At 39.0% G+C, this 26,481-nt stretch overlaps 1 protein-coding gene across 5 annotated transcripts in view; it reads left to right on the top strand.

Annotated features, from left to right (window-relative positions):
* The window catches only part of LOC121969904 (DNA polymerase lambda-like), a 96,918-nt gene that overhangs the window by 52,016 nt on the left and 18,421 nt on the right, over positions 1-26,481 (top strand). For all 5 annotated transcript variants that reach the window (XM_042520223.1, XM_042520221.1, XM_042520222.1 and 2 more), the window contains 3 exons: positions 968-1,147; positions 1,217-1,270; positions 3,290-3,378. In XM_042520223.1, the coding sequence (XP_042376157.1) occupies positions 968-1,147; positions 1,217-1,270; positions 3,290-3,378 (323 nt within the window). The remainder of the gene's footprint in view (positions 1-967; positions 1,148-1,216; positions 1,271-3,289; positions 3,379-26,481) is intronic.

Here is a 26,481-nt window from a genome sequence, read left to right as displayed (position 1 = left end):
TGTTCTGTTTATATGCATGCTTGACTAACAATTCCTTTTAGCCTTTGATGCCCCTAGAAAGTTACACAAGTAAGCACCTACTGAACTTTATTGCATTTTCTTCCAACATAGGGAATGATGTATTACAAGTAGAAGTTCTTTTCCAGTCAAATCATTCATGTAATGAATGGGCAAATTCAATAGAGCAAAAAATGACCTTGCCTCCATCCTATAAAAAAAGACAGCCCAGTGCACAAAAGTTCCCACCAGTGCGGAGTCCTAGGAAGGGCTGGATTACATTGGGTCTATTATACGTATCCTTACCTTGTATTTTTGCAAGAGACTATTTCCGTGATAGTAACTTAAGTTACTATTGGCTAAGGCTCCCCTTCCTTGCCTCCATCCTATATTACTAAATATTAAAAACTTTGAATCTCCAAATTTGGACAATTAAATGTGAACAGTACCTTATATCTCCATATTATAGTGGAAATGATAGAAGTTTTTAATTAGAAAGTAGAAAAAAAGTAGCTTTCATATCTTTTCAGTCCTCTGTAGGTGCATAAAATACTTGCATGATCTTTTTCACCTGTAATCAAGAAAGATAGTTATTCGTATACCAAATTGCTTGGGTGGAAATATTGATGTATATAAAATTTTCAACTCTTATATAAGTTTTAGTTTACTTTTCTCTCATCTTAGATTAAATACACAAAACCTCTCTTTAAGCTATTAAGATCTGGTTAATTTTGACATTTAAACACCATCCTTCTATGTGATTTTGACTAACTGAGTTGCTGCATGACAAGTTGCTTATCATGAAAGCCTAAAGTCATGCTTGCATTGACATTGATCTTTCGAGTTGAAGAATCAAATTTGAGATAGCATCTGATAATCTCTGTTAGTCTGTTCTGGTGTTTCTCTATGCCCTTTTTGTTATTTGCTAGCTTATTTTTATTCATTGCATTTTTTCCTATTTATGTTGAAGGTTAAAACAGTGAGTCTCTTTGGGGAAGTTTGGGGTATAGGTCCTGTGACAGCTCTTAAATTATATGAAAAGGGACATCATACACTTGATGATCTAAAACAAGATGATTCCTTGTCAACTGCCCAGAAGATAGGTTTGAAGTATTTTGATGACATCAAGAAAAGAATTCCACGGCATGAGGTGCTAAATTTATAAGTTTTCTGATTTTTAGACCTAACTTTTTCTCATGATTTTTTTTTTTTTATCTAGGTTAAAGATATGGAGATGCTTTTACAAAAAGCTGGTCAGGAACTTCTGCCTGGGGTGAGCATATTTGATACTTAACATTTAGTGTGTATTTAATTTGTGTTGATATGCCTATTTGTATCTCTACAAGAATGAAGTTTTGTCTGAAAATAAATATTTCCTAATTTAGAATCCTCTTTGTTGGATCATGGAGCATGTAATATGTCTAACATTGTATCGACAATTTTGTGTGTTCATGTGAAGTCTTGGCATCCATAATATGAGGAAAACAACATTGAAGGTACAGATATGACATACATGTCAGTGCTTAGAACCAACCGCTCCATAAATTCTTCCAATGATATTTATGTCAGTGAAAGTGAGATGAATTATGAACAAAACTATTGTTATTATTGACTAGTAGGATGAAATTGGCAGAAGAATGAATAGAACGTAGATGGACAAGCAAAGGTAGATCCGCTACCTTAGCGGCCCCCCTAGTGCCGGCCCCACGGATATGGAGGGAGGTTCATGCAGGTACACAGGCCATAGGCGCATGGCGGGGTAAACCCCAGGTCGTCAGTTCCTGAGAATCGACCCCTGGCCATTACGCCAGAGATACCATGCGCCCACCGTCTGCGCTACGCCCTGGGGGCGAACGTAGATGGACAAGCAAGAGACAATGGAATGTTGATAAAGCTTTATTTCCATGTATGGTTATATAAACTGCTGATACTTCTTAATGCTCTACTTTAAAAAAAACTGCCTCAAGAAACATTGTTCATTTGCAACCAATGGTTTAGTTATCAAATTTTGTTATCTTGGTGCTACTGCTATGTTTTCTTCTAAATTTTAGTTGAGTTCCATCTTTGGAAGTTCTTCAAATTTCTCTATAGGCTGGTTTTGGAAAATTATTTAGAAATTGCAACTAAGAAATTAAAACTTAAATCATCTATTGTATCAACGGAAGAACAAATAACAGAAATTGCAACCAAGGAATTAAAACTTGATATGGAAGAAATCCTAGCATTAACTTCAGAAATATTGGAAAATTATTTAAAAATTACAACTAAGAAATTAAAACTTAAAACATCTATTGTATCAACTGAAGGACAAATAACAAAAATTGCAACCAAGGAATTAAAACTTGATATGGAAGAAATCCTAGCATTAACATCAGAAATATAGGAAAATTATTTAGAAATTGCAACTAAGAAATACAACAGAAATTGCAACCAAAGAGGTGAACTTGATATGGAAGAAATCATAGCATTAATGACTGAAATTTTGGAAAATTATTTTGATACTAAGTAGTCTATCTTGATGAAATACATACTTTAAGTGAGGAGCTTCATAATCATATTTATGAGAAGATCGCAAATACCGAGGTGGGTTATACAAAATACCTTGCTATGAGACTATGAAGAAAATTGTAGTAATTCAAAATTTCTCCAATATATGAGATTATATCGCCTTTTTATAGATTGATAACACAATTTATTATTCCTTTTCAAAATAAACTAATCATCCCAATACAAAGATTTTTCTAAAAAATTAAGTAATCTTTTATGGAAACTTGATATTATAAAGCTATCATATCTCATAATATATCAAATATTTTCAACCTAATTTTTAGGAATATACATGGTCATGTTTCCCACAATAAACAACCAAAAGAGTTTTATTAAATTATGTTATGGAGTTAGTGTGCGTGCCTTTTTCATCATTACTTCAGTGATGGTTTTTCCCTCTTGTTTTTAAATTTTATAAAATACAAAAATCTGATGAAGATGTTGTATTACTAGACAAACACTCCAATTTGAGAAGTTGTGACATAATGAGGTGGGTCTAGACTTGGATTTATTCTTTCTCAACTGCCTAATCATTCTAGATGAATGTTGGACTTGTCAAGTTAATTGTTCTCTTATATGCTTAGGGTGTTATAGTTAATATGAGAGCTGATCAAGTCCTAGGTTTGGTAGGGTCTTCAATTGGAAATGATTGTCTAGTGGTGGCACTATATCACAGTCGTAGGTTATATTCACTCTTCAATTTTAGGTAATATTCATTCCTAAGTGAAGCATTTTGACGTTGCAGATGATTATTGTTTGTGGAGGATCATATAGACGTGGGAAAGCATCTTGTGGCGACTTAGACATTGTAATTACACATCCTGATGGTGAAAGGTACTATATTGAATACGAATAAAGTTTATTATGTATAACTTGGCTGAAATCTGTATCCTGCCTAAATCAGACCAAATATGATGCAAAAATTGGACCATAACTGGTGCATGATAGTAGAGACCAATATTCTTTTTAATTTTTTCAAACAGAATTGTCTTTCCTATCATGTCTGATGTTTGTAGAGTTCTTGAAGATGGTGCACAATTAGATTCAATATAAATTTTCATTGTCAAAGAACTCTATTTGTTCTGTATAATCACAATTTAGTCACCATTGAAGATGATTCCAAGTCCTAGTTCATTAGTTTGATGGTTTGATTTGTGCACACACGTGCAATCACAATTTAATCACCATTGAAGATGACTCCAAGTCACTAGTTTGATGATTTGATTTCTTGTTTAGAAATGAAACCTGAAAGCCTTCAGACCACTAGTTCGTTGGATGAGCTGGATGGATGGATTAATCAAATTGCATACCACACACACAAGTATAATCACAATTTAATCACCATTGAAGATGGCTCCAAGTCACTGGATAATTGATTTGATGATTTGATTTTTAGTCTAAAAATCAAACCCAAAAACCTTTGGGCCACTAGTTCCTTGGATGAATAGTGGATGTATTTGTTGAATTGCATATCGCACACATGTATAATCACAATTTAATCACCATGGAAGATGTTTCCAAGTCACTAGTTCATTGGGTTGATGATTTGATTTTAAGTTGAATTCAAATCAGAAGACCTAGTTTGGGCCACTAGTTTGTTGGATGAACTAATGGATGTATTGGTTGAATTGCATATCAAACTGAGAATTGACTCAAAGAAGCTAATTGGTTAAACTAACCTTGATTGACCAACCTAATTGCATAACAATCACAACAATCATAAAAACATTTTAGTTTTAGAAACTAAAAAATAATTATTAATAAATAATAATAATGAAGCAATTGTTAAATGTGTACATGTAGTTGCCATCTACCAATTATATTTGTATGGAGAAAATCTGATAATACAATTGCTAATTTTTGCAATGGTTAATGAACATGAGATTATAAATGAAAAGAAAAGCAAGAGAGCATGAAAAGACCTTATTGCATCTTGTAGGGGTTGTAGACATTAGCTATTTGAGACGCTGACAAGCGGTATTGGATGTTGGTTAGCGGTTGATGAAAGTGGAAGCTCAAAAATTGAAGGGTGTGGGATGATGGTGTTAAGATTGTTGGAGAAACATGGTAGAAGAGGAAGATGGCTCGAAGTCACTAGTTCATTGTGTCGATGATTTGATTTTTAGTTGCATTCAAACCCGAAGACCTTTGGGTTTGGGCCACTAGTTTGTTGAATGAACTAGTGGATGCAAGAGGTTGGTTCCTTGACTCGAACCCATGACTTCCGGGGTCATACGATAGTAACTTTACCATAGCGCTAAAGAATCATAAATTTATCTTAGTTTTAAAAAGAAAAAAGTAACTATTAATAAATAATAATAATGAAGCAATTCTTAAATGTGTACATGTAGTTGCCATCTACCAATTATATCTGTATAAAGAAAATCCAATAATACAATTGCTAATTTCTGCAATAATCAATGAACATGAGATTATAAATGAAAAAGAAAAGTAAGAGAGAATGAAAAGACCTTATTGCAGCTTGTAGGGATTATAGGCATTAGTTATTTGAGACTTGGGGTAGTTAGAGTTGGTGCCGACAAGTCCTGTTGGTTGCTCGTCAAAAGTAGATGAAAGACGAAGATAAACAATTGAAGGGTGTGGGATGATGGTGCCAAAATTGTTGGAGAAACATGGAAGAAGGGGAAGATGACTCCAAGTAACTAGTTCATTCGGTCGATGATTTGATTTATAGTCGAATTCAATCCTGAAGACCTTTGGGTTTGTGCACACTAGTTTGTTGGATGAACGAGTGGATGCATTGGTCAAATTGCATACCAAACCAAGAATTGACTCAAAGAAGCTAATTAGTTGAATTATCTTGATTGACCGACCTAATTGCATAACTATCACAACAATACTAAACAGATCTTAGTTTTAGAAACTAAAAAGTTACTATTAATAAAAAATAATAATGAAGTAATTGTTAAATGTGTATGTGTAGTTGCCATCTACTAATTTTATCTGTATGAAGAAAATCCGATGATACAATTGCTAATTTCTGCAATAATTAATGAACATGAGATTATAAATGAAAAAGAAAAGCAAGAGAGAATGAAAAGACCTTATTGCAACTTGTAGGGGTTTTAAGAATTAGTTAGTTAAGATTTGGGGTAGTTAGAGTTGGGGTTGACATTGGTTGTTAGTTAGAGGTAGGTGAAAGTCAAAGGTAAACAATTGAAGGGTGTGGGATGATGGTGTCAAGATTGCTGTAGAAACATGGTAGAAGGGGTTGGAGGCCGATTGCTAAAGAAAGTGTGAGGTTACCAAAGGTGGACAATAAAATGAATGATCGAAGGTGGATGAGGATAGGTAAATGATGTGATTGTGTTGGCGTGAGTGACAGGAAGAGATGGTGGCTAGAGGATGGGAAGATGATGAAAGGTAGATGAGAAGATTGTTAGTGTAAGCCTAAAAGCCATTCACGAGTTGATTGACTTAGGACATATTGTATTATATTTCATTAATAAAAGACAATGGTTATTATATTTACTTTAGATCTGTGATAGATGAATAAGTATAATAATGTCATCGGGTAGTAGGTTTTAGTTTACAGCATATCAATTGGTTGAATTGATAGTAGGAGACTGTAGATATATATAGACACTACTCCTAATTATTCTTAGTCAAGCATTAAGATACAAGGACAATATTAATGCATCAAGACTAGCATATAGGTGAATTGATGACTTATCTCACAAGTCATGGATATGAGATATCAAGTTGACACATGAGTATATATTACAGAATATGTACTAAATTGACCCGCCATGAGATATTTCATGGATCGTTATATGAGTGTTATAAACATTCTCATAGTGACTATTGGTATAAATAGTCTTTAGACCTGAAGTCACTATGGTTCACTACGGTTCTTTGGTATCGACAAATGTCACTTGTAACAAGGTGGACTATAAAGTCGATCACCGAGTATGCAATAAGCTATGCGGAGGGATGTGAGTGATATAGATGAGATCTATTCCTTCTATATGATGAAATTGGTATCAGTGGGCTCCTTGATTAAGTAAGATACAAGAATACATGACTATGCTCAAATTAGTCAATATGAGATATTGAGCTTATTTGATTGATTGTGTTTACTTAGGGATCAAAAAATACAAAGATTGATAAGAGGGTGACATGGTCTATGTCAATCTAGATACCAAGGATAAAAGGACCAAATCATATAAGATAATAGACCAGAAAGGTTAAGTCAAATTTCCACATTCTCGTCACTTGGGTAACATTGATGCATTGCTAGATACCACTAATTGTTTATGTATCTAAAATAGTTTTAGATACATTGCCAACGTTACGAGAGCCTATTGGTCACACACAAAGAACATGTTGATTTGGAGATAGGTTTAATTTAGTTTGACTAAATTATTATGGGCCTTAAGATTATTGGGTTACTAGTTAGACTCACTGGATTGGATTGAGTCTAATTTGAGTTAGATTCAATTGAATCCACTCATTGAAGAAGGAAGATCAAAAGACAATGATAATTAACTTGGATTAATCATGCATTAATAGGAGAAAGACCAAAGGGCAAAACTCTTGGTATTCATTGGATAAATATAAAAAGATTTTTGGCATTGTATTTTATACATGAGACTTATCATCTTCTTCCTTCGCTTCTTCTTCTTGGTCGAAACTTACTTGAGGGATTGCTAGCACAACAAAGGTTGTTTCTTCTCCAAGTCGTGAGTTTGTGAGACAAATCGGAGAATGTGTTCATGTGTATACCATAGAGGCGTGAACACTTAATCGCGCTGAGATCTGCATCCAAAGAAAAGTTACTGTCGGAAGTTCGTGTTTTACGCAACAAAGGTAGAACTCTCAATTCAACTAGTATACTGTTTCCTTTCATGGATCTTCTGAAAAGGATCTTGATAATATTCCGCCGCACTCATGTTGTTTTGCGCTAAGATCCTAACGGTGGTATCATTTAATATGTGATATAGAAACTACATGAGCCTTGTATTTGTATTTGCATCATGTTATGAGTATTTATTTTGTGTTGAACAAATTAAAGGATATATCATCTTCATACGTGTTATGAACACATGCTATAGTCTGATTTCGTTCGACAGAAACATACATGACTATGGGTTATCTTGGGTTGACATATGTTAAGAATAGATTATGTGAAACACACAAACGTGAGAATAGTTTTGTTGGTCTTGGGTATGACAGCAACTCATTCAAATGAGTTTGCAAAATAATTTTGCAAATGAGTTTGCAACCCTTGACCCCTGCCCGCTAACTGACTAGAGGGACCGTTGTGGCGTTGCGGCTCATAATTCGTTGTTGAAATCATAGTAAATTATATGTCATAGATCTATTGTGAATATTATATGACATGGTGCATGGTTATGACCCTTTACCCCGATATGATTGTGTGTATGTTGTAATTCATAATATGACCTGCGTGTCGTGCCTTTCATCTTTTTCATTCTTGTAGCTCGAGATTTCTTTAGATTTTGTAATGTACAAATTAGAAAAGAACTAGTCTACTGGACGATGGTGAAAAAGGAAGAAGGACAACAACACACGACAACTAAGGATGCACTTGGAGAAGATGCTTTTACCTAGGTTGATATTTCAATCTTCTGATTGGCTTGAGAAGATCATAGTAGATGGGGTGATAACTATGTCACATTCTATTTAGCATGTATCTTGATGTATGCCATGATATGCTTGTATGTGATGCATGTGTAGTTTAATCGTAATTAGGCCTTTTTAATATGCCTACTAAAGTTTAGTATTCACTATTACCTCGATCAATTGTAGTCAAGTTTGTCAAAGCAAAGTGACTTGATTTATCTTGGTAGAGTACGATATGACAATTGTGATGTTCGACTATTGAACTTTGAGTGTGATTTAACTAAATTATCTCAATTGGATTGAGGATTTAGAGGTATATCCTATATGATGTAATTCAAATTATACTAGTTTTGAGTGATTAGCCAAAGTTAACTTAAGATAAGTTATAATATGGATTTCATACGATGGGCAAATGAACAGATAGTCTTGTTCACCTTACTAAATAATAATTACATATGATGTAATTGGTAAATGTTGTTTAACTAAATTATAAAATTCTTGGGCGATTAGCCAAAACTAATTCAAAATGAAGTATAATATGGATCTTATTCTATTTGAATGTTGGGTTTAGAGCAAGTAGCATGTGGGAAAACTACGATTGTCCACATACATGACTTAGTCCTAACAAACTTTAAAATTTAATGGGAGAATCATTTAATTAAATGCCTAATTAAATGATTGAAATATGATACTTATTTTTGCATTTCTTGTTGTAGATCATCATGTCGTCTAGTTCGTTGAATACTCTTTCTCTGCGATCTGTTCTTGATAAGAACAAGCTCAATGAGGCTAATTTCCTGAACTGATACAGAAACTTGAGAATTGTCCTCAAGGAAGAACGAAAACTGTACGTTTAAGAGCAAGCTATTCTTGAACCATCCGCCACTACTGCTACTCATGCTGATAGGAATGTTTATAAGAAGCATCAAGATGATGCATTAGATGTGTCATGCCTTATGCTTGCTACCATGAACTCTGAGCTTCATAAGCAATATGAGAACATGCATGCTTATGATATAGTTGCATATCTTAAACAACTGTATCAGGCAGGCAAGATAGGAGAGATTTGAAATATCTAAGGCTTTATTTCAATGTAAGATGCAGGAAGGAAGTCTCGTAGGAACTTATGTAGTTAAAATGATTGGGTATGTTGAGAACCTTGAAAGATTGGGATTTCTTTTGGGTCAAGAATTGGCCACTAACCTTGTTCTGCAGTTGTTACATGGGAGCTATAGTCTATTTGTCATGAAGTACAACATGAATGAAATTGACAAGTCATTATCTGAGATATTAAGCATGTTGAGAACTGCTGAACTCAACTTTAAGAAGGCAAAGCCTAGTACCATTTTGATGATGCAAAAGGGCAAAGGCAAATGCATGGTTTAAAGTGTCGTGTCGAAACGGTCGAAACGGATGAAACGTCTCGTTCTGCTCGGCGATCGACACCGGCACGACCCCGACACCAGACACACGACAGGTGCGACGTGTTGTACTACCCCGTTGTCACAGCGGAGGGGTCGCTCGACCCTGCAATAGTAGCGGAGGGGTCGCATAACCCTTCCGTTGCTGTCGCGGAGGCATCGTGCAACCCTGCGGTCACTGTAGAGGGGTCGCACGGCCAACGTAGTCGCGCCGAAGGAGTCACGCAATCCCTGCGACCATGGCTGGTCGCGCAACCCTGCGACAACGCCGAAGTCGTGCTGGCTCGCGAGTGGTGTCAGATTTCAATTTTTTTTTAATTAAACTTAGGTTAATTATTTTAATCAACTCCTAGCTATATTAGAGATAATCTAAAGAGACTTTATTATAATAAAATTATCTAATTAATTTTATATTTCATTTATTTTAATTTAAAAATTATAATAAAATTTTTATTTATTTATTTATCTATTTTCATATCTTTTCATTTTTTAAAAGATTATTTTTTATCTTGTTTATTTTTTAAATATTTATGTTAAATATTTTAGTTTTTAATTAATATATTTTATATTTAAAAAATACCGAAATTATATTGGCACGACACGATACGGTATCGAAACCGTATCGTTCCGGTCTAGGACCGAAACGTCGGCATGGGCCGAAATTTTAAACCTTGGGCAAATGGAAGCCCAAAGATAAGGTAAGATCCAAACCAAGGGCAACTCTCATGCATTGAAATCCAAAGGTGGGGTGGCTAAGGAAGGAACTTGCTTCCATTGCAGTGAGACTGGACACTGGAAGAGGAACTGCAAATTGTGCCTAGAGAAAGTTAAAAGGAAGAGAAGTGAGACTTCTGTCTCAGATATATATGTTATAGAAGTCAATCTATCTGTTTCTTCTTCATGGGTATTAGATACCGACTGTATATCTCACATTTGTATGAATGTGCAGGGCCTTAGATAGAGTAGATCATTGATAAAGGGCGAAGTGGACCTACGAGTAGGCAATGATGCAAGAGTTGTTGCTATAACTGTAGGAACATATTCGTTATCTTTGCTTATTGGACTTATTTTAGAACTTGAGGAGTGTTATTATGTGTTTGTTTTAACTAAGAATATTATCTTTATTTCTTGTGTGGACAAAAAAGGCTTTTCAGTTATAATAAAGGACAAATGCTTTTCTATTTATTTAAATGATATGTTCTATTATAGTGCACCTTTTATGAATGGACTTTATGTTCTAGACTTTGAAAACTTAGTCTATATAACATAAATACAAAACAGTTCAAATCTAATGATTTAAACCAAACATATCTATGACATTGTCGCTTGGGTCACATAAATGAGAATCACTTATCCTAACTCCATAAAGATGGACTTTTGAATTCATTTTATTTTGAATCATATGAGACATGCAAATCTTGTCTACTAGGCAAGATGACAAAGACTCCTTTTAGTGGATGCACGAAAAAGCTAATGATTTGCTAGGACTCATACATATTGATGTTTGCGACCCTTTTAATATAACAACTAGAGGAGGTTATCAATACTTCATTACTTTTACTGATAATTTCAGTAGATATGACTATGTGTATCTCATGAAATACAAGTCTGAATCCTTTGAAAAGTTTAAAAATTCAAGAATAAAGTATAAAACCAACTTAGAAAGTGTATTAAGATGTTTCAATCAGATCAAGGCGGAGAATACCTTAGCCAAGAGTTTCGTGACCATCTCATTGAGTTTGTGATCATGTCTCAACTCATTCCACTTGGAATACTAATGGTGTATCAGAAAGGAGAAATCATATTTTATTAGATATGATACAAGCAATGATGAGTCAGATAGATCTTCCTTTTTTTTAGGGATTTGCTTTAGAGATGACTGCTTTCACACTTAACTGCGTTCCGTCTAATGCCGTTATAACGACACCATATACGATATGGACTGGGAAGAGTTCCAAGATGTCTTTTATGAAGATTTGAGGTTGTGAGACATACGTTCGACATCAAGTTTAAGATAAACTAGGACCCAAATCAAATAAGTGTTATTTTGTAGAATATTTTAAGAAAATAAAGGGATATTACTTTTATAATCCCACACAAGGCAAGATGTTTGTTACTAAAATTATGTTTTTTTAGAAAGGGTCACCGGTCACACTCCACCACATAGGACTTAGTGAGCTCCTAGACTAGGGTCACCGGTCACACTCAATAAGCTTCCCGGCTTGCTCGGATCATAACTTGGTAAGCTCCACGGGCTTGCCCGAATCATAGCTTGATCACTACTTAAGCATGAGCATAATCATAAACCTAACATAAGCATGTATATTCATAACATAAGCTTAAGTATAGACTTAAACATAAACTTGTGCATAACCATAGCATGAGCATCCATAAACATAAGCATGAGAATCAACTAAAGCATCAAGAAATGACTACTTCTACCTAGCAACAAGTATAGGAGCAATAACTCATGCACGAAATCTCCTAAATAAAACAGTATAGCATAATTAGTATATAGTCACCTTTAACGAAGGAGAATCCTCTCCCTCCAAGCCTTATACTTGTCACCAAGTAGATTCATATAACTTACTGACAATTCTACCAAATTATATTCTAATTTTTAATTTCTTTGGTTAAATTAAGAAGAACGAGTTGCCATTTCATCCAAATTAATTATATAAATTGATCCTGTCCGAAAGCTGAATCAACGGACGCTGGGCACGTGGCGCTCTCCGAGTCGCTGACGTGGATCTTCGACCGGTCGTACGGTCCTCCGGCGAACCTGCAAGGAAGTCGGGCCGGGAAGGGGTTCCCGGTGACGACCCTCCGACGCTCAAGTCAGGCAAAGCTCGACAACAAAGAGGTGGCTCCAAACATCGTAGAATGCATACCTCCGGTGAAGGATGAGGGCCTTTATATAGGACTGGGGGGAAGCGGGTGCACACATACCGAGGTGTACACGTGTCCTCAGCCCATACCCCAAGAGGCCTCCTGCTGAGCTTACGACCCCATACCGCTACCCAAACACGCTTCGATGGGACAGCTAAACCCCGCTATAAGATTTGGAGTATGACCGAACGTAGAACATGCCTGCCGCCGAGAAAGACGTCCCTTGTCTTTTTCCCTTGTTCCCTGAAGGCCTACCGCCAACCTACGCCTTACGTCCCACGACACAATAGTGGTCTACTGGGAGATTCTCTAATGTGTGGAGACTTAGCAGATGCTACCTCATGTCTTCGCCGAGCGTGCCTGCTCGCCCACGCTTCTGCACTCACGAGCGCCGGCCCACTGGGCGCCCGCTAACCCGGCCACCGGCGTTCGACCAACCCATATCCGGTCGGCCACCTGTCCATTTGACTTCCGCGTGGCGTTGACTCCCCAGAACGGGGGTCCCCTGTTCTTACCACCGGATCACTTGTCTCCCCTTCAAGTCTAGTCGAAGGAGGCGATTAGTCCGACTGACTGGACTGCGAGTCTAGCCGGGCGGCGCCTGCGTGGCATTATCCTCCGCTCGGCCTACCACAGGGATGGCCTTGAGGTTAGTCAACAGCCACATTCCTTGAACCTCTTCGTAATCTGCGCCAATCTTCGACACTAAGGCTGAGCATGCGCTCATTAAATGCTTCGAATGGCTGAATGCCACGTGGCGCACTGTAGTCATCGTACGGCGGCGACGACGTGGTGCTTTGATGGGATCGAAGCGGTTCGAAATGGACGGTGCGATGCACGCTTTGATTCCCGTGACCTGGATCCAACGGTGGAGGCCGCCCGGCCTCCACCCTATAAAATCTTCATTCTCCCCTATCCCCCTCATTTGCTTTCGCGACCTCTACCTTCGTCCCTGGTATTTCGGTGCTCCGGCGATTCCATTCCTGCTCTCCGACGCTCTCCGACGCCTATCCCTTGATCTTTTTCCTCGCAGTAAGGCTCTATATCTTTTCTTCCTTATTTCCGGTGTTTCCTCCGCATTTCTTTCCCCTGTTTCAATCCTTGGGGCCTTTTTTTCGCTTGCTACCGCCTTTCTTCTACCTTTCCGCCTTTTTTATTCCTTCTGCTCGGATCATGGCTAGTTCTTCTCATCCTGAAGACCAGTCCCTCGGCCCATGGTACACCACCATGCAGTCCCGATTCGACCAGCGTGATTTTGATGTTCTAACAGATTTTGAACTTCTTTTGGCCGGTCCCTCCGCTCGGCCGCACAGGCCGCCGCGCGGAGCCTTTTGTGTCTTCTGCGATCAGTTTACCGCTGGTCTGCGTTTCCCTGTACATCCTTTCATTATCGATGTTTGTAACTTTTTCGGTGTTCCGCTCGGCAGTCTAGTACCCAACACTTTTCGCCTTCTCTGCGGGGTTGTTGTTTTGTTCAAAATCCACAACATCCCCCTCCGACCGGACGTCTTTTTTTATTTCTATTACCCCAAGCAATCCGAGCCGGGCACCTTCATGTTTCAAGCTCGGCCCGGCTTAGTCTTCTTTAACAAACTGCCTTCTTCCAATAAACATTGGAAGGAGTATTTTTTCTATATCCGTATGTCCGAGCAGGCCAATTTCTGGATCAAGTGGCAGTCCCCACTCCCGAGTGAAGAAATTCAAGACCCGACCGAACTACCTCCATGCCGCAACATGCTAGCCGGTCTACGGCTCGACATCAATAAGCTTCTTCACGGGCGAGTGATGTACATCTTCGGTCCCGAGTCCCATACGACCTTCCGACCGGCCTCGTAAGAATTTTACTGGGCTTTGCTTTGATTGCTAACTGATTTTTCTCCTTCCTCGCGACATCGCCACGGAGTCGGTAATGGCCAAGAAGAGAGGCGGCGCCCGACCGCCGCGCAAGCAAAGGAGATGGAGGCGCCAGATCCACCGGTCGGGCGATGAAGGGAGAGCGGACTCATGCAGAGTCGACCGCCAAGCTTCTCAACAGACGTGGCAAGCGGAGGCACTCCGGACAAACTGCTCCAAGAAGAAGGTTCCGCTGAAGAGGGACAACTCATTAAAGAGGCGCCGAGTGGAAACTCCACCCGCCGGCTACCTTGGCTCGCCCGAAGCACATCGCGGCGCAAGGCGCCAAGCTATTTCGCTCGATCGACTCTTCGAATGGGACGAGCCGAGGCCCCTATCAAGCTATTCCACAAGACCCTTCCGCCGCCACAACCACCAAGCGCCAACCATTCATTCTCGCGATCCTCTTCCGATCACGGCCGGACGACCCTCGCCACGGTCAGATCAGACGAGTCTCTTCATCTCCGATCAAGAGCCGCCGCCGATCGTCCAACCGTGCCCGAGCACACCATCACCTCAAGGCCCCTACCGAGATGCTGGTCGACGCCGGGCGCTGTCACCGATCCCCTTCGAAATTGCCAATAGCCATACGCAGGAGGCCACGGGGTAAGTTTGTTTTCTTCATTGTTTGTATGATTATCTCCGCCGCCACTAACAACTTCTAATCTCTCGCCGAGACGGGTGGAAGAGATACTGCTCCAACCGCCGCGCGGAGGACGAGGAATCGAGACAATCAAGGCGGTTGTCTGCTCGGCCTCAAGTCCCTCGTATGCCGATCGCAAAGGAGTCAAGAAAGCTCAAGATTTGTTCGAAAAAAAGACGGCCGATCAAGCCCATGCCTAGCCGAGTCCGAGCGACAAGTCAAGTCGCCGACACAAAATAACCTCGCCACCACTGAAAACACGCCATTTCCGACTGAGAAGAAGAACGCGGAGGCTCGGGCCCTGAGTCGAAGGTAAAGGAGCCGACGGAGCACTGATAAAGAGAAGGCGGGCCGCTCGGCCGACGCGGAAAAACTTCAGAATCTGCAGGATTCCCTTACTGCCTCCCAGGCGGCCCTCAAAGAATATCAAGAGGCCGAGCCGAGTCGGGTCGCTGCCCTAAGACAGAGTTACATCCGCTCGCCTGAATTCTCTGAAAAAATCTGCGAGCGGATGTACACAGCCTTCGACTTGGCTATGACCGCCACCACCACTTATCTGAAGTCTAAGGGTCTTCTTCCGGAGTCCACTACTATTCCGGCCGGCGATCAAGTGGCACTCCTGGATAATATCCCCAAGGATCTTTATGATTACATTGAGTAGACGTCTTTATATGTAATTAGGCCACTAGGCCAAAAAATGATCTTTTTTTGTACTTAGGCCGCTCGGCCTAAAGTTCTAATTTTAATACAACATTTCCCTTTCGCGTACTTTGTCCTTTTGCTAGTTAATGTGTGTTGTCCCTGGTATTCGAAATGTGTTTTTAAGTATTTGGCGTGGCCCTTCCGCTCGGCTAAATATGTAATATTTCTAATACGCAACATTCCGCTGATAGCAGAGATCGCTCGCTACATCAATGAAGTACCTGCACCGCGAGCGGAATGTGAGACGATCGAACGATATCGACGGCGAAGTTTCTGACAATCGCATCCTTTTATCGGCCTCATCCGCCGGATGATTTATCCGCCTGCCTCGATATTTAACGCCGGAGCTCGACGGTCTTCCGCCGGATGAGACGCAGGCTCGTCTCTCGATATTTAACGTCCGAGCTCGACGGTCTTCCGCCGGCAGAGGAGCCCGCTTCGAGTTTCTTTTTTTCGGCCGCTTCCTCCACGCTGATGTATTCGCCGTAGTATGTGGTCGTAGTCTCGAGGCTGCCCGAATGAGTGATCGGAAGAAATCCCCATCTACTAGGCCTTCAGGCATTCATCACGGTCTCCGAGGTGGCCGTTGAATATCCATGGCCACTCTGTTGAACCGGATGTAGGCCTGAGCGATTCGCTGGCTTCGCTTTCATGGCAAACAGTGACACTAGTCTTCCGATACCGACCGCTATGGGCGATGGAGGAAAGCCGCTCGAAGTCTTCAAGCTTGAGATAGATCCGTCCGGATCTCCGAAACCACCGCTGAGCCGATCCAGAGGGTGGTGAGGAAAACCCGACACTTCACCCCATCCGTGTATTGATGCAGTATCAAACTTGCCTAAATGATCATCCGGATCGGTGGTTCCATCATATTCGCCGATCGTTGAGGCACGTAGTGCTTGGGCAGAGGGTCTCTTAGAATAGCCTCCAAAATTGGCGATTAATCCGCCCGCGCGTCCGCCGGGGCTTTCTTCGCTGCCTGCCCAGGCATTTCATCCAAGAAGATCCCGATCTCGATTAGTTGTGCGGCGGGTGCGGAATAGGCCCGATGGAATGCAACGGTGGCTCGTGGTGCCCGCCGCCACCGCCGACGCGCCGCCTCCGCCGCTACCGGTGCTTCGCTTTGCCCACAAGTCATGCCTCAACTCGATCAGAGCGTCGAGTTCCTCCATGGAAAGCGTCACCGTGTGTTGTCGTCCAGGTTCGTCCATTGCTTCCGCTCGGATGCAGGAGCGTTCCCACAGACGGCGCCAAATTGATCCTGTCCGAAAGCTGAATCAACGGACGCTGGGCATGTGGCGCTCTCCGAGTCGCTGACGTGGATCTTCGACCGGTCGTACGGTCCTCCGGCGAACCTGCAAGGAAGTCGGGCCGGGAAGGGGTTCCCGGCGACGACCCTCCGACGCTCAAGTCAGGCAAAGCTCGACAACAAAGAGGTGGCTCCAAACATCGTAGAATGCATACCTCCGGCGAAGTATGAGGCCTTTATATAGGCCTGGGGGGAAGCGGGTGCACACATACCGAGGTGTACACGTGTCCTCAGCCCATACCCCAGTAAGGGCCTGTCAGTGAGCTTACCTGACCCCATACTGCTACAGTCCAAACACGTCTTCGATGGGACAGCTAAACCCCCTGTCATAAGATTTGGAGTATGACCTGAACGTAGAACATGCCCGCTGTCAGAGAAAGACGTCCCTTGTCTTTTTCCCCTTGTTCCCGGCCGAGCGTCCGGCCGGCCAACCTATGCCTTACGTCCGGCCGGACACCTATAGTGGTCTACTTGGGAGATTCTCGGTAATGTGCTTTGTGGAGACTTAGCAGTATGCTACCTCATGTCTTCGGCCGAGCGTGCCCTCCGCTCGGCCCTACGCTCCTGTACCATGAGCTCCGGGGCCCAGCTTCCTGCTGGGGCGCCTTCAGTTAGAACCCGGTCAGGCGGCCGGGCGTTCGACCAACCCATATCCGGTCGGCCACCTGGCCATTTGACTTCCGCGTGGCGTTGACTCCCCAGAACGGGGGTCCCCTGTTCTTACCGCCGGATCATAAATAAAAAGGTTCCTATAGGATAAGGAAAACTTACTATAATACGCATGATTCTACAAATGAATGTCTTTATCTTATAATGTGACCAAGATATTTTATATATAATTTTACATAGTTAATGATGTCGTGGCTTCTCTCTAATCATAAATTTCATATATATCACAAGACAACATGCATATAAGTTTCATCAATTGTATACAAGTGTCACTTTAGGCATGCAACAATATTGCTTCATGGAAATCAAAAATTAATTTGCTGCATTGTCATTTTGCATGAACATAGAAACAAATAATAACAAATGTCATAACATCACTTGCATAAATAATTCTGATCAATAAAAGTTCTCTAACTTCACAGGGGGAAAACACTTACAGATATAAGCAAGTTGTAGTGAAACATCTTAACCCATAACCACTAAAACAGAACTAAAACTAAGATGAATGCATTCTAAAGACAGAAGTAAAACTCAGATGATTGCACTCATCACTACAATAGGGATTAAAACTACCCAACCTAGACTATATCGAATCTGAATTCCACCAAATTATAACTCCAACTAATGCAACTACAACTTAGAGAGCATGCACGAAATTGTAGAGCAAGAACATGATGGACAACCCTTAAAATCAGTGAGGAAACTATTCCCTCAAAAAATCCGAAATCCACTATCTATACAAACAATTTGGAGCATAAGAAAAGAACTTAAACCATGTTGTCATCTTCCTAAAAACAACAAAGAACATCAGAAACTATAGGATCCAAATTCCACAAGTTATAAAACCTAATTAAAGCATCAACCAAGATAGAGAATGTGCCTTCCAAATCCTTGCTACCAATCTCCCTCTTCTCCTCCTTCGTTTAGAGCTTGGAACCGGCGGAATATAGTGAGGATGGAGGTTTAGAGCCGGTGGAAATTTGGAAGATGGAGTTTTTAGGGCTGGCGTGATTCCCCCCAAAGGGTCATGGCTTTAACGTAGGGGGGTTTTATAGAAGGTGGAGGCTTAGAGCTTTGTCTCTCTTGTTTTTTTTGCAAGAAATATTGGACCTAGTCCTTATATTAAAATTACCACATAACGAATTTAAGGAAAACATCTAAATTTTGACAACTAAAAATTTCTCTGATATGTATAAAATTTTATGCAAAACCATTTTTATAAATAAATTTTATACCTATTGCACCATAACCATTAATTTATCTAAATATGCGGAAATTAAATACACCCCTAATAAAGTAAATAAAATTAATTTAATGTTATTCCGAGAGCTCGAGTAAAAATTACATTTTAACTCATTCTAATTATGCATGATGTTATCGTGGTTGGGTGTTGGACATTACAATCCTCTCCCCATAAATAACATTTTGCCCTCAAAATAGTAACTTAACAAACAACTCTGGGTAGCAGCTTCTCATGGTTCTGGTAGTCTCCCAAGTAGCTCCCTCGTAGGACGGGGTTGTCACTGAGTAATTCACTCTCCATTCCAATAACTCCTACAACTACTATGTCTTCCCCGAAAGTTCTCCCAACTTACTTAGAAAGGTTCCGAACATTCGGGTCCTAAGGTTTAGAGATCAATTATTGGAAATTAATCCTAAAAAAATTTCCTTCAGAACTAAGGGTGGAAACTCACCTTATATACGCAACTTAGTAGCTTATGTCGGTAGCAAAAAAAAAAAAATATTGTGTTTAAAAACTTGCCTGTAATAAGGGCTTTGTCGGGGTCCACCTCCTGGGTTTGCATCGCAAATATTCTCCCCTGGTGAGCGGTTCATTTTGGGGGCATTCTTTCTTCACATGTCCAGTAGCCCCACATTTATAGCACCGACCCGATCCCTTCATGCATGCTCCCGGGTGTCTGTGCTGGCATGTCAGGCATATTGGAAACTCATTAGGCTTTAGGACAACTTGCTTCTGCGATCTCTCCCCCTAGCCCTTTTGTGACCCAGTAGCTACCCTCTTGTTTTGCTATTGAGGTTGCTGATAAGTCGTCGGGCACGATCTCTTGCTCTGTCTATCGTCCTCAATATCTTCTTGATCCTGCTCCACCCTTAGGGCTCTAGTCACGGCCTCGGGGAAACTTTTAGGGTTGACCACCCTTATATCGCGGTGCAAGATAGGCCGCAAGCCATCAATAAAGTGCTTTAGTTTCTCTTTAGGATTGTCAGCTATCAGGGGCATGAAGTAACACTCTTGCTCGAACTTCCTGATGAACTCAGCAATGGTGTGACCACCTTGTCTCAACATCATGAACTATCGAGTCAACCTTAATCGCACATCCTCCGTGAAGTATTTAGTGTAAAATACCTCCTTGAAGCCCTCCCAAGAAATTGTCTTTAGATCAAGACCCACGATTGCTCCTTCCCACCAAAGCAGAGCATCATTCTTGAGGAGATATGTAGCACATCTTACCCTATCCGCATCGTCTAACTCTATGAAACGGAAGATGACCTCGATATACTTGATCCAAATTTCTGCCACCATAGGGTCAGTGGTCTAGTGAAGTCCTTTGGGTCCATCTTACGGAAACACTCATAAACAGCTTCCGGCTTCGTCCTCCGGCCCAACTCGGCATTGGGCCCGACAAACTGCATAAAGAACCTATTCATCCTTGCAAGTATCTGCTCATGGCCTAGTGTCAGCGGGGACGAGGTTTCCTCCTCATGTCTTTCCGCCTCAGGGCCCTCCAAGTTCCTACGGGTGATGCGTCTAGGAGACATTTCTTCGATTTTTCCCAACCCCCTACGTAATTAACATAAGTTTAATCTCGCCTACGTACTCATACCCTATCAAGTTCCTAACTTAACATTTTCTCTCCTACAAAGTAGTAAACTTACAGACTTGAGGCTTGACTCCATGATCTTCTTGGAATTGGCAGTAGGCACAACCCTTTCTGGAACTTTTGCTCTGATACCAACTAAAACACCCCTAATTTTTTTTTTAACCTTTTTTTAATATATAACTTAAACTACATAGTCGCCATGAAGGGAAATACTGAAAGAGAGTTTAACTCACTAGAGACATTGAATACTTGTCATAAATTCCTAAATTTGTTTAAAAAAAATAAACTACTAGATCATGTGGAACTAAAAAAGTTCTTCTGGTTGTGCCACCAACGCCCTGAGCCTGCTCCCTTGTCAATGCCTCTTGTCTCACATGTCTTATCTCTTGAAATAAATCAAACAGTGAGTCTAAGGACTCAGCATGTTCAAAATCATGTTATGCAATAGTTAACATCTATAATCTAGTGTACTAAGGGAAACACATGCTAGGTAACTTAGGATTTGACTGTTGGCATATCATAGACATGAACATAAGCATAGGTATCAATATAAGTACAAGAGCATAAACATGTAAATAAGCTTAAGCATAAGAGTAAACATAATCATAAGCATAGGCATAAGCATATTTACATGGCATAAAAGTACATACTAAGGATGAGCATATACACATACAACCATAAACATAACCATATACTTGTCCCCTCGGGACGGTCTAGTGGCTAGCGCATGAGGTGCTGCCACCATGAGGTTTGGGGTTCGAATCTCGGCATAGTCGAGATAAATGCCTCCCTCATGCGCCAGTCACTATTCTAAAAGTTAATAGCCACCCGTGATTTACCTCCTTCGTGTTGGCCTTGGGACGGATTGGCGGGGGCAAGCGTAGTCGCCTTTTGCCACCATAAACATAACCATATATGAACCTGAACGTGAAACTGAGCATAACATGAACCTAACATGAACATAACTTCAACATAAGCATAATTATAAACGTAATGCCACGTAAGGAAACTGACATGTCATAAACCACGTAGGGTTGGTGAACTCCCGGGCTAGGGTCACCAGTCACACTTTACCTCATAAGATTTGATGAGCTCTCGGGCTAGGGCCACCTGTTACACTCAACCACATAGGATTTGGTGAGCTCCTGGTTAGGGTCATCGGTCACACTTCACCACGTAGGACTTAGTGAGCTCTTGGGCTAGGGTCACCGGTCACACTCAATAAGCTTCCTGGGTTTGCTCGGATCACAACTTGGTAAGCTCCACGGGCTTGCCCGGATCATAGCTTGATCACTAAAGCATGGGCATAATCATAAACCTAACATAAGCATGTATATTCATAACATAAGCTTAAGTATAAACTTAAACATAAAACTTATGCATAAACATAGTATGAACATGCATAAACATAAGCGTGTGAATCAACTAAAGCATCAAGAAATGACTACTTCTACCTAGCAACATGTATAGGAGCAATAACTCATGCATGAAATCTCTTAAATAAAACAGTATAGCATAATTAGTATATAGCCACCCTTAACGAAGGAGAATCCTCTCCCTCTAAGCCTTATACTTGTCACCAAGTAGATTCATATAACTTACTGACAATTCTACCAAATTATATTCTAATTTTTAATTTCTTTGGTTAAATTAAGAAGAACGAGTTGCCATTTCATCCAAAATAATCATATAAATAAAAAGGTTCCTATCGGATAAGGAAAACTTACTATAATACACATGATTCTACAAATGAATGTCTTTATCTTATAATGTGACCAAGATATTTTATATATAATTTTACATAGTTAATGATGTCGTGGCTCCTCTCTAATCATAAATTTCATATATATCACAAGACATAGAAGGATATGCATATAAGTTTCATCAATTGTATACAAGTGTCACTTTAGGTATGCAACAATATTGCTTCATGGAAATCAAAAATTAATTTACTGCATTGTCATTTTGCATGAACATAGAAACAAATAATAACAAATGTCATAACATCACTTGCATAAATAATTCTGATCAATAAAAGTTCTCTAACTTCAAAGGGGAAAACCACTTACAGATATAAGCAAGTTGTAGTGAAACATCTTAACCCATAACCACTAAAACTAAGATGAATGCATTCTAAAGACAGAAGTAAAACTCAAATGATTGCACTCATCACTACAATAGGGATTAAAACTACCCAACCTAGACTATATCGAATCTGAATTCCACCAAATTATAACTCCAACTAATGCAACTACAACATAGAGAGCATGCACGAAATTGTAGAGCAAGAACATGATGGACAACTCTTAAAATCAGTGAGGAAACTATTCCCTCAAAAAATCTGAAATCCACCATCTATACAAACAATTTGGAGCAGAAGAAAATAACCTAAACCATGTTGTCATCTTCCTAAAAACAGCAAAGAACATCAGAAACTATAACATCCGAATTCCACAAGTTATAAACCTAATTAAAGCATCAACAAAGATAGAGAACATGCCTGCCAAATCCTTGCTACCAATGCCCCTCTCCTCCTCCTTTGTTTAGAGCTTGGAACCGGCGGAATATAGTGAGGATGGAGGCTTAGAGCTGGCAGAAATTTGGATGATGGAGTTTTTAGGGTCGACATGATTCCCCCCAAAGGGTCAAGGCTTTAATGGAGGGGGGTTTTATAGAAGGTGGAGGCTTAGGGCTTTGTCTCTCTTGTTTTTTTCACAAGAAATATTGGACCTAGTCCTTATATTAAAATTACCACATAACGAATTTAAGGAAAACATCTAAATTTTGACAACTAAAAATTTCTTTGATATGTATACAATTTTATACCGAGTCATTTTTATAAATAAATTTTATACCTATTGTACTATAACCATTAATTTATCTAAATACGTGGAAATTAAATACACCTCTAATAAAGTAAATAAAATTATTTAATGTTATTCCGAGAGTTTGAGTAAAAATTACATTTTAACTTAAGCATTCTAACTTTTTCTAATTATGCATGATGTTATTGCAGTTGTGTATCGGACACTACAGGTAATCTAATGGATGTTAGCTACTCAACTAGTTGACAATTGATTGAATAAACAAAAAATCTATTTAATTTGTTGAAAGGGTTTCTATCAATTGAATGGATTTTAGTTGATTGGATGTTTTTTTAGTCAACAAAAGTTATAGTTATATTGGAGTCCAACATTCGACTTTGAGCAATTCGGACTGAAGGTTTTTTTTCAATTGGTTGCAGGCAACCAAATGGCAAATGCGCAAGTTAAAGTCTTGAATACAAAAGCCTTTTAAGAGCTTTTGGGCACTCAACACTCATTGAATACTTTCTAATTCTCTTAAGTTCATCATTTACAAGTGCCTAAAGTAATCCAAAATCTTGGATCAAAGGATGAAGACTTCAACACCTCATGTATCTAAAGCTTAGTAATTCTCTTAGCAAGGGAAGTCCTTTCTGATTTTGAATCTTTGCTGCCCAAGTTTTTCAAAGTGTTTCCAAGGGATTATAGCATGGTTCTTCAGAAAATAAAAGTAGAAGAAAATGTTAAATGTAGGTCTTGGTACGACCGACAAGATGAGGTGAATTGCTTGAAAAATAAAAATAACTCCTTTCTCGATCTTTCAATTTAGTTAGACAACACAATTCAAATAAAGCAGAATTAAACTAAACAACTAAAGAAAGTAAGAGGGTTGTTTACTTGGTTACAACTTAGGTAGTTGTTAATCCAAGGCGTTGAAGAATGCTCCACTAGAAGTTACTCCTTTGTTGAAGGCAGAGAAGCTTCTTACACACTTTCTAAGCTCAGAAATCACTAGGAAATTGAATACAATTGTTGTAGTTGAGTTGTTGTTTATTTCCTAACTACAAAGGTCTGTTTATAGCCCCTGGAAAACTCTATTTGTAGTTTGAAGGTGCCTTTAAGTGGGTCTAAGGCGCCTTCAATAGGCTAAGGTTTATCCGCCGAAGATTAAGTTTTATCTTCGGCTAACGGCTATGGAAGGCGTCTCTAACAAGCTAGAAGGTGCCTTCAACACTGTTCATGAAAGGCGCCTTCCAAGCCGTTGAAAGCACCTTCACTGAGGCAGATCAGCTCCTTAGCTGATCTTCTTCATGTGGGTGAATCGGATTTGAGCTCATTTGAACCTAATTCTGACCTTTCTCCTCGAGCAGGCTTCCTCCTCGGCTTCTCGTCCTTGGAACGTCGCGCATGTCCTTCTCGTCCAGCAATGTACTCTTCCGCAGCTTTTCGTCCCTCGGATGCACCGAACCCGTCGGCTCCTTTCTCGTGCCATCCTTCTCGTCCACTGCGTCTTTCGCTCGACTTCTTATGCTCCTAGTTCCTGCACACTTAGACACAAGGCATCAAATACAAACATGACCTAACTTAACTTGGTTGACTACATCAAAATTACCACGGAGTACTTACAATCTCCCACTTTTTATACCTAAGCTAAAGTTATGGTTAAACAAAAATGCAATATTATAATTAAGTAAAGTAAATTGCAATTATAACAAAAAAATATTGCAATACAATGAATTAACTAAGTTAAGAATTTTGCAAAAATAAATACTTAGATAAAAATTCTAAATACTAAAAAAATATCCTAACTCCCCCTTAACTTATACCTTTTCTTCCCTAAACCCTAAAAATAGAAAAAAATAAATAGTTAGAAATATTTAAATCTTTTTCTAGGGGTACTTAACAGGAATTATAGTAGGCTAATATTTCTAGGAATAATTTTTAAAGATATTCTATTTTTGCTAATTAAACTTTTGTTATGACAAAAATAAATTAAAAATTATTTTTCAGTTTCGAAAAATCTTAAAATTTTTTGTCAAACTTAAACTTAAACTTAAACAGAAATTTATATTAGTAGAAAAACTTTTATAGTAAAATATTATTTAATCAAACAAAACCTAATTTTCAAAAATAATTTTTTTTAAAAATATTTTAAACTTTAAAAATTTTGTTAATTTTCCTGGATATGTAAAATAGAGTTTAATGGTAGAAAAATCAAAGTTTCCAAATTTCTATTTTTTTTAATTTTTAATATTAAAAATTAACTTTTTGGAAAACAATTCGTAATAATTCAGATAATATTAGAAAAATTTTTAAAATTTTTATTTTGATAGAGAACATCATGTTTTATCCTAGAAAAATAAAAGTTTTCAAAATTAAGTTTGCAAAACATTTTTTGTTTTCAAAATATGATTTTTTAAAGAAAATTCTTAGAAAATAACTTAACGGTCATAAAATTTTTGAACATTTTTCTATTAGTAAATACTGCCATTTTCATAGATGAAATTTTGAGTAATAAATTTGATCAATTTTTATTTTTATTTTAACAGAAAGTATAATGTTCTATCAGTATAAAAGTTTTGAGAAAAGAATATAACAAAAAAAATTACTCAAAAGCAATTTCTATCCTAATAAATAAAAAATTGAGAAATGTAATCTAAAAAGGATTTTGAAACCCAATGTAGGTTTCTTTCTACTAGATTTACTAAAAATTTCGGTGGTACATAATACCTAGGGTTTTCTTGATCTGTCCCTGGTGTTTTCTAACGTACCATTTGATTTTATCATAATTTCTAAATCTTGATTTTTGAAAATTATTTGAACATACATGGTCATTTTCATTTTCTTTATTTTTTCTAGTTTTTCATTTTCTATTTTCAAATTATCATACATAACTAAGGGGCATGAATTTGATAAGTTTAATCTAAGTTTAGCATTTTCATTTTCTAATTTTAGCATATTTTTAGAAAGCATTTTAATAAATTCAAAAGACTGTTTAGGAGATAGTGCGCATACCTCACTTACCTCATAGTTTGTTCCTCCCCTTTCATCGTTGCTTTCTTAGGATCCTCACCCTTCGTCGATGCTTTCCTATGAGGATCCTATCCCTTCATCGACACTCATCTCTAAGGAACTTTTGGCGTCCCTCTAGTGGTCT

This window comes from Zingiber officinale, chromosome 4A, assembly GCF_018446385.1.
Source record: "Zingiber officinale cultivar Zhangliang chromosome 4A, Zo_v1.1, whole genome shotgun sequence".
NCBI lineage: Eukaryota > Viridiplantae > Streptophyta > Magnoliopsida > Zingiberales > Zingiberaceae > Zingiber > Zingiber officinale.
The sequence above is the reverse complement of the archived record's forward strand: the minus strand, read 5'-3'. Positions and strand labels throughout refer to the sequence as shown.